We start from the raw sequence: 8,947 nt of genomic DNA, 5'->3' as shown, positions 1-8,947 counted from the left end.
GTACTAGTGAAAGAAATCTGACGTGACTGTGACTCCACCTTGGATTAAATAGATTACGCATGCGCTACACGTTCCACACTCCTGGGAGAGTGATTTCATGCCGGAACGAACAGTCGTACCGCGTTTTCAAGACATCGGGATGAGTTTTCGTACCGGACTGATAATGCGATCCCGCTCCGGTACAGTGCCCGGATGACTCGCTCTGGTGTGAGATTTTGTGCCGGTGTCATGTAAGCAAATACAGAACCACGAGGGAAACGAAGTGGACTCGTACCAGACTAAAAGTCGCGCCGGTATCATGTAAAACATCACTAAGGCAAAGTTGCAATCTGATGCATCACCCATTTTTACCCTTTTGGTGCTGAAAAGATCGTTCACTGGTTTATGGTAGAACAATTAAACGGTTCGGTCTTTGTTTCTGTCGACTTTGATAGTCGACCGATAGTAAACAGAATTTAACTTCGACCTTCCAAATGTCGCATTTACTTAGAAGACAGTTTACAATAGAATCACACCTTAGTTAAACATCAGGTGTTGGTTCCCATTTCCTTCATAAACACGGTATCATTCATTACATTCTCCCAGTTAGTGTGGCGACAGGTTTGATCCACATGATCAAGATCATTTGAACTCATTTTCTTCTTCACGAAACACGCCGTCGGACCATGGCGAAGGGAAGTTTAAAATGTACATCATAAAGGCAGCAAAACATGTCTACAGAGTGAGTTACCATGCATGCACGTGGACATTTTTTCGCGTCTTTATACTATTATTCTGCATGTGTCGGAATAGTTGGGATTACACTCTTTTTGGCAACTTTAATCCCGATTCTGCATATATTTTGTTATTTCTGAACCGGAATAGAATAGCTAGAATTGGTGCACCCATAGGCATTGAATGTACCCCATATATTATTTCGACTTCAGAGCAGTTCTTTTCATATTGCAGTATTAAACTGCTAGGGCGACCTGCACCATTTAATTTGCAACGTCTTGCACGGTTGGTCGAGAGAACAAGAGAACAACAGAACAATACTTCCAACCCAAATAAGCAAATGAATACAGCTGCAGGTTATCAGGGTCTACTAAAAATAGAGGTATTGAAGGATGCAGGTCTACTGAAACTGTTTAAATGTTTAAAATTAAAATGTTTTCTTGACATACCAGCCCGCTAGGGTTTATGCTTGACCTGTTCCTTGATTTATCTTTTATTGCTTTTCGAAAGATAAATCGAATTTGCATGCCTGCAGCTTTGATTAATGAAATGGTGCAAGCGTAAGGCCGTTTACTATTTAGCTCTTAAAATGGCTGCTAAAGGACTTTTTCTGCTGTTATTCGCTGCTACACCGCTCGTTTTTGGAGGTAAGTTGCTTTTAATCAAGACATTTTAATCATTCAGATAGAATCTTTGATTAATGCAATGAGCAGTTTGTCTTTGGGGTTTCCTTAAGTATGTGAAGTCTCAGACAACCTTTCAAATTTTCTCCTTTTCGACGGCAAAACCATTTTTTCAAATCAGAATTGTTAAACAAGTAAATGTCGAGGAAGATTTTAGAGTAAAATCAGTTTGATAGTCTAACATACTTTTCACTTTTCCTGAGGTTTCAGTTATTTGTCCAAGAAACTTCCGGGACCAGTATTCAATTGAAATAGTTGCACATATGTCCTTTTCATTGTTAATTTTGAAAGTGTTCCAGAAAATGAATTTCACTACAGCTTTGGAACAAAGTTTTTCGCATCAACAAGCATGTGTGGTGAAGGTTTTGAAAAGGTGTACCGAGCAATTCAACTGCATTTCCGCCAAGTTGACTAAAACTACAAGAAAATTCGGCAAGATTTCCGCACAGTCCTACACATTAATTATATATACATTTTGTGACTCAAACTCTTTATTCATTCTCGTTCTTTGGTAAGAAGGTTAGTATGACAGTGATGCATGCCTAAAAAATAGTATGGGGCTGTGCGGAAATATTTCCGAAAATTCTATTAGGAATGATCACAGGGATTGGATCATGGCTTGTAAAATACAACTGTAGACTGCGTTCTCTTAGGAACTCAAAGGGGTACTGTCACGATGATTTTGCTGTAGTTCGGTCAAAGCTGCTCAAGTATTTGACAAAGAACCCATTTTCTAACATTAAATTGCTATTAGAGCACCGGGAAGAAAATGTTAAGGGATTTATCTGGGGAAGAGCAAGCTATAATCAGTTTTTAGTGACTTCTCTACAATACACAGGAAGAATTTGAAAAAAACTGGCCAATTTTTTCAAGTTGTAATCCATTTTCATCCTCGCCATCCGCAGCCAAACATAATTAATAGTAAACGTAAATGCTAACAAAAGTGAACCATTATTTTGACGATTCAATCGATTCAAACATTTTTTTTCTGGCTATTCAAAGTGACACTAAATGGCTGACAATGTGCCCCTTTAAATATTCCGTATATATTTTGTTATTCCTGAACCGAAATAGGTTAGCTGAAATTGGTGCACCAAATAGGCACCGAATCTACCCCACACGTGATTTCGACTTCAGAACTTCTTTTCATATTGCGGTATTAAACTGCTAGGGCGACCTGTACCGGCCATTTAATAATATAGTTTATTCTAGTCATTTGCAGTTCATGACTGAATTCCTGACCGATTACAATTCAAGGATTAAATAATATTTGCAACGTTTTTGCATGGTTGGACGAGAGAACAAAAGAAAAAACAACACTGAGAACAATGCTCCCAACCCCAAAAATCAATACAGCTGCAGGTTATAAAGGTCCAGTAGAAGTAAAACTTTTGAAGGGTGCTGCTTCCATATTTTTGAGTTATTACAAAACGCCGTTCAAAATGTTTGAAATTAAAATGTTTAGCACAACAAACAGTCCGCTAGGTTTTATGCTTGACCTGTTTCTTGACTCGTCTATGTTTGCTTTTCGAAACATAATCGAATTTGCATACCTACAGCTAACATTAATTCCGCTTTTACTCAAATGGACGTATTAGAGCGAAAGTCGAAGCCTATTATTTCACTGTTTAGCTTTTAAAATGGCTGCTAAAGGATTTTTTTTATCCTGTTATGCGCTGCTACTCCGCTTGCATTTGGAGATTAGTTGCTTTTCATTTCATTCGAATCATTCAGATAGAAGCTTTAATAGAATGAACAATTATATTAAGGGTTTCCTTAAGTATGCGAAGTCTACCTTCCAAATTTTCCCCTCTTCGACGCCAAAACCATTTTTTTAAAATTAGAAATTTCTAAATAAGTATATCTCCGAGAAGATTATAAAGTAGAATCAGTTTGATAGTCTAACATACTTTTCACTTTCCCCGAGGTTTCAGTTGTCCAAGAAACTTCCGGCCGGGACTGGTATTCATGACAATTGGAATAGTCTACAGTTGTATTTTACAAGTCATGATCTAGTCCCTGTGATCGTTCGTATTAGAATTTTCGGAAGGATTTCCGCACAGCCCCAGACGTTTTATACATGCATCACTGTCATACTAACCCTCTTACCAAAGAACGAGCATGAATATAGAGTTTGAGACGCAAAATGTATACATAATTAATGTGTGGGGCTGTTGAATCTTGCCGAAATTTCTTGTAGGTTTGGTCAACGTGAACGGAAATGCAGTTGAATCGCGCGGTACACCTTTTCAAAACCCTCACCACGCATGCTTGTTCATAAGAATAACTTTACTCCAAGGCTGTATTAAAATTCATCGTCTGGAACACTTTCAAATTTAACAACGAAGAGGCTTCCATCGTCGTTCGTTAAAATGGCTTTAAAGGATAATTTCAAGCTAAAGGTAAAGTAAAGTCCAAGTCAAAACTGAGGGCTGAAAATCTTTTGGAAGAATCTTTCTGATTAGCAATTAAACTCGAGTCAACGTTTGCGTTAATCCTGGATTAGCTTAATCGGGCTTAATCCCTGGTTGATAAATTAAACAAATTTTTTCACCCAGTATTACTATTATGCAGCAATTTGCGTTCCAGTCATCTGTCATGTGATAAGGGAAGGATCGTCTAAGGCGGAATAAGTTTTAGTGCGAAATTAAATTACTGGCCTGACTTAAAGCCGGGCTAGCCTGGTGAATGGATGTCTATTACAAAGACTGCTATAAATCTCAGCACGGGTTACCCGGATCCCGGCATCACTATACCGGGATATACGGAAAGCCAGGCTGGCCCTTAACTGCAGCGTAAATTTTTGTTGTGTTTACCAGGCTTACCAAGATCTCGGGAAAGCAAGCCAGCCCTTTTAACCGACATATTGTACCCTGGGAAGTGCCATTTACACCCTGCGGGTCTTTAGTTTAGTTGTGTTTACTAAAATCAATATCATACTTCACAGTGGTACCAGACCCACCACAAGATGTGTTGGTTGACTCTAAGGGATCTCGTGTGGTAAATATCTCCTGGAGAGCTGGTTTTGATGGGAACAGTGAAATTCTTAACTACACAGTGGAGATCAGTGAAGATAATCAGACCTTTAGTGGTGCTAAATGTCAAGGATTGTCAAATGGCACCTGTGTGGTATCTAACTCCTCCACAAGTGCTTCTCTTGAGGGTCTCTTTCCTTGGACAACTTACTTTATCTTGGTGTTTGCAACTAATAAAGTTGGTCCTAGTCTTAGAAGCTCTGTAGTGAGTACAACCACAGATGAAGAAGGTATGTTACTTAATAGCTTTTACTCGAAAATATGTGGTATCAGTCTTCTGGCTAATTCCTGTATGAGAGTTGGAAAATTAACTTTATGGATTGGTATAATTTCTTGAACATTGAATATTTTACTCTATATACTCTACACACTGTAGAACACACATTTCCTTACATTTGTCTGGAGGGTGTGAGGTTTCTACAAATAACAATAAGGTTCCAACAATGTATCTATTTTATGTTGAGAAGTTTGGAGGGAGTGGCTCTTATTCATGTTCTCCAAAAAGGTGACAAATTTGGTGTAAAACATCAGTGGCACGCTACTGTTAATATACATAAAATACTTTGCTTTGTAAAGTATAAACGTGAGTCCAAAGAACTGCATCTCACAAATCTAAGACTTAGATTACAAAAATGCAGGATTTAACGGAGCAATATTTCGTTGGTTATTCTAACAACATCATCAGGCAATGAGAACAAATAGAAAAGGCTACAAAAAACTACACTCGTGATTTGAAATTACAATTATGTTCGAACAATTGTAAGTCCCTTGACACCTTCAGTCCCGAGTTCAGATTTGGCGTACCATGTTTAATCATCAAGGCCTCTTTTAAAAGTAGCACACTCCAATGGTTTACTTGAGCAATTACAGTGGTATTATCGTGTACTGTTTGTATATTGAATGATCTTTTGTCCAGAGAGTGCGGGGAATCAAGCTGGATTTCAAACAAGCTCCTGATAAAATTAAAACCTTCAGACTTAGGGCGCGTTTTTTTATCCACAATTCTGGAATAAGAATGGTTGGTACGGAATGCTAGGAATAATTCGGATTGTCTGCATAAAAAAACGTCCGTCCGTCCTGGCCAAGTAAACATTGCTAACAAATAAGGCGGCCGACGAAGAGGCTGCCATTGCAGCCGTTATCGCAGCAATTTTCCTTGTACTTTTGGTACAATGGAATTAGAAGCAATGTTTCATTTTGTCCAAAAGTATAACCTGATTTTTTCCTTTGTAGAGACGTATTTGAATCCGCAGCGCTCTTCTCGCCGTCCGCCATCTTGGATTTTCATTCGCAACATTCTGTTCATTCTGCCCCTGGGAGCAGAATGGATAGAATGGTATTCTGTCCATTACGGAATAAGAGTGCGGAATAGAAAAACGCGCGCATTTCACATTCTTTCGATTCTTATTCCAGAATTGTGAATGAAAAAACGCGCCCTTAGATAGGTGCTCATTAACAACACTATTATTGTGACACGCATGTTCTAGTAAGTGTTCTCGTAGTGTTCTATTTATTTTACCAATGTATGATAATCCACAACCTGAACATTTAAAATTATATAAAACAAAAGATTTGCTTAACAGTGGTGGTTTATCCTTCAAGGTGGTAAAAAAGGAAAGGTTAGTTGTCTGGTCAGACAAAACAATGACTTTTACAGAGGCTGTTTCTTTAAATGAGCGGCGGACGTTACGAGTATAATTGGCTACTAATTGCTTTAACTTTTGCAAGCATTGCTTTAACCAGGACCTTTTTCCATTACTGATCCTTACAAACAGTTATGTAATTAAAAGGAAACAACTTGGATTAGCATCTCTCCCCCTTAGTTAGTGGGCATCGTTTGTTACTCAATTAGTTTGATTTAAAAAGACATCAGGTACATATCTGTACAATGGCATACGCCAATGCTAAAGAATGATAATTGCAAAGGTGAAATTTTTTTTAACAGCTCCAAGCACTGCTCCAGCCTTCAATGTGACTGTTCTCAATTCCACTGCTGTCAATGTCTCTTGGCAGGTATGATTGGAATATAAATTAATCATGGTATATCTATTCTAACTGTTATGGTTTCAGCGTGTTGTTTCAGCCTTGTGACACACTTTAATATACAAGATCACTAAGAATTTGCAGTTTGTATGCTTCCCAGAAAACAATTGGCTCCTATCATTAAAAATTAGGCATCAGTGCTTGACTTGAACGCGTTCCTTTGATTAAGTGTATGTATTAATAATAAGAACACGGTGAATGTTTTTCTTCTTTTCCTCGTCTAGATACTCATAAAAGAACAAGCCAGAGGTGCCATTCTTGGTTATTTTATATTGTACAAGAAAACAGATAGTGCACTAAAAGAAAATCGTACTGTCCTTGGAAAGGACACCACTTCATACCTGGTGATCTCATTGGAGGAGTTTACTTCGTACGTGTTTTCCATGCAGGCTTTTAACAATAAAGGTGCCAGTGCTGAGAGCAATCAAACTGAAAGGAAGACAGATCAAGATAGTAAGTTGTTCATTCTTGCCAATTCAATTCCTACTTTTATGGCCAGAATCCATCTCTTTCTTTCAAATTCTGATCCCTTCTAGCTCTCCTTTTGAAGCCGTCCGTCCTTCTTTCGAATTTTTGTTCTTCCCACCGGCTCAGTTAGAGCTACTGAAATAAGCAGGTGTTGCGCCGTAAGTTAATTATGTATTTTCTCAAATATTAAGTTCGTTTCAAAAAGCTATACCGTGTGGGAAGAAACAATTTCACTCTTTCCAAATCTCGAGATCTTTCGGAAAATACTCCTTATATGACATGTTAGATTGCTAATCTAATTGCACTTTGTAAAGAAGAGTACCCTCAGAGAGCGATTTTTATATGCAAGATTATCGCACTTCATTGATTAAAGGCTTCTTCGTGTAGAAGTTAAATAAACATAACAAGTAAAAAAGTGACATTTCTCTACACAATACTCCAAAACGTAAGTACCCCGCGTGTGCTATACAAAGTTTGAAGCAGCTCATATATTTATGGAAACATAAATAAAAACACAGGTTGTCAGTCATAAACGTCACAGAATTAACTCAATTTATTGAAAGCATCCATCATCATCCTCAATAACTCAAAATTTTCTTTTCAATTTAAGGACCTGATGGTGCTCCACAGAATGTGACAGGATATAGCACCAGCTCAACCAGCATCTTAGTCTCGTGGGTTGAAGTGCCAGCGGAGCAACAGAATGGTATCATCACAGGATACACAATTTCATACCAGTCACAAACACAGAATCACAATGCGAATGTTTCAGCTGCGCCCAATGATCGTCAAAAAGTCATAACTGAACTAAAGGAGTATGTGAACTACAATATTACGGTGTTTGCATCTACTGGGAAAGGAGATGGGCCACACAGTACTCCTGTTCTTGTTGTTAGAACAGATCAGGATAGTAAGTAGAAACTTAATTTCTGGTTTAGCTTTTCAGTTAATTTCTCTCGGCCAGGAATTAAAATATTTTGTTTAATTGGTTGGTTGCAATTTGTCAAAGTTTCCTTCTGTAAAAAGAGGCTTTTGACTTAGATCTTTCTGCACCGTTTGTCAGGTCCTACATTATTGGTCAAAAGAACAAAGAACTAACAACAGAACAATACTTTTAGTCATAAAAAACAACGTAGTCGGGTTACCAAGGTGCGGTGTAAGTAGAGCTTTTGAAAGGCACAGACCCACTGTTAATTTAAGGTGGCTCCCTATGGTTACATAAAAAGACAAAACGTGAACCACTGGTATCTATTGATTCCCTTTTTCTTAATTTAGTTTTTAACCTTTGAATTTGAACAACTGAAATAACCAGGAGACGCTGCGTAATTAAACTATAGGAATTACCTTAAAAGCATGATAATGTTATCGATTTGATTATGAAAATTACGGGTATAATCATATTTAAGACAACGTTTCGGTGTCCTCATGACACCATCATCAGGTGTCTGAACTTTTCAGATTGTACTTTTGAAAAGCTATAGTGTGTTGGGTCGAAAAAACTTGGCATATAAATGAAGCAAAATGTTAGTTTGGTATCAGGAGTTTTTAATAATTATTAGTAGTCATGGATTTTGTTACATGTGGTTGATATGGATGCAACTAAGAGAGATATTTGATAGCTGTAGATAAAAGGGTTGTTTAGGGAGGGAATTTTTTTTTATTAAATATTCTTTAGATAAAAGGTTCAGGTTCATTAATTATTATGTTAGAATTGCATAACAGAAATTCGTTATAGATAATGATTGACTAGAGGTTCACAGGGGAGTTAGTACCTTAGAAGCTCTATAGGTACCGATACTGGTGAAATATACCCACTGAAAAATAGAATAATTTCGTGAGTGAGTCTGACACCTTCGTGTTTATTCCAGTCCGCCGTCTTTTATCAATAAGTTAGCAGTTCAAGTTGTAAAAATGAGGCAACTAACGATGCTGATGCGGGCGTCTTACCAAATAATAACTAAGCCACGAGGTGTGTTTAGCCTCCGAATTTGGTTTTCATCACTT

At 37.7% G+C, this 8,947-nt stretch overlaps 1 protein-coding gene and 1 long non-coding RNA gene across 3 annotated transcripts in view; one reads left to right on the top strand and one right to left on the bottom strand.

The window, feature by feature from the left end:
- LOC146462638 (uncharacterized) overlaps positions 1-8,947 on the bottom strand; it is a 243,281-nt gene that overhangs the window by 64,337 nt on the left and 169,997 nt on the right. The gene's annotated exons all lie outside the window — the stretch shown is intronic.
- LOC146462642 (phosphatidylinositol phosphatase PTPRQ-like) overlaps positions 1,265-8,947 on the top strand; it is a 60,232-nt gene continuing 52,549 nt past the window's right edge. For both annotated transcript variants that reach the window (XM_085085420.1, XM_085085421.1), the window contains exons 1-5: positions 1,265-1,361; positions 4,345-4,662; positions 6,378-6,445; positions 6,700-6,928; positions 7,554-7,853. In XM_085085420.1, the coding sequence (XP_084941546.1) occupies positions 1,304-1,361; positions 4,345-4,662; positions 6,378-6,445; positions 6,700-6,928; positions 7,554-7,853 (973 nt within the window). In that variant the 5' untranslated portion in view covers positions 1,265-1,303. The remainder of the gene's footprint in view (positions 1,362-4,344; positions 4,663-6,377; positions 6,446-6,699; positions 6,929-7,553; positions 7,854-8,947) is intronic.

The sequence above is a fragment of the Pavona decussata genome, unplaced genomic scaffold, assembly GCF_977016875.1.
Source record: "Pavona decussata unplaced genomic scaffold, jaPavDecu1.1 SCAFFOLD_186, whole genome shotgun sequence".
NCBI classification, from domain to species: Eukaryota; Metazoa; Cnidaria; class Anthozoa; order Scleractinia; family Agariciidae; genus Pavona; species Pavona decussata.
Note: the sequence above shows the minus strand (reverse complement) of the source record. Positions and strands in the feature narration are given on the sequence as shown.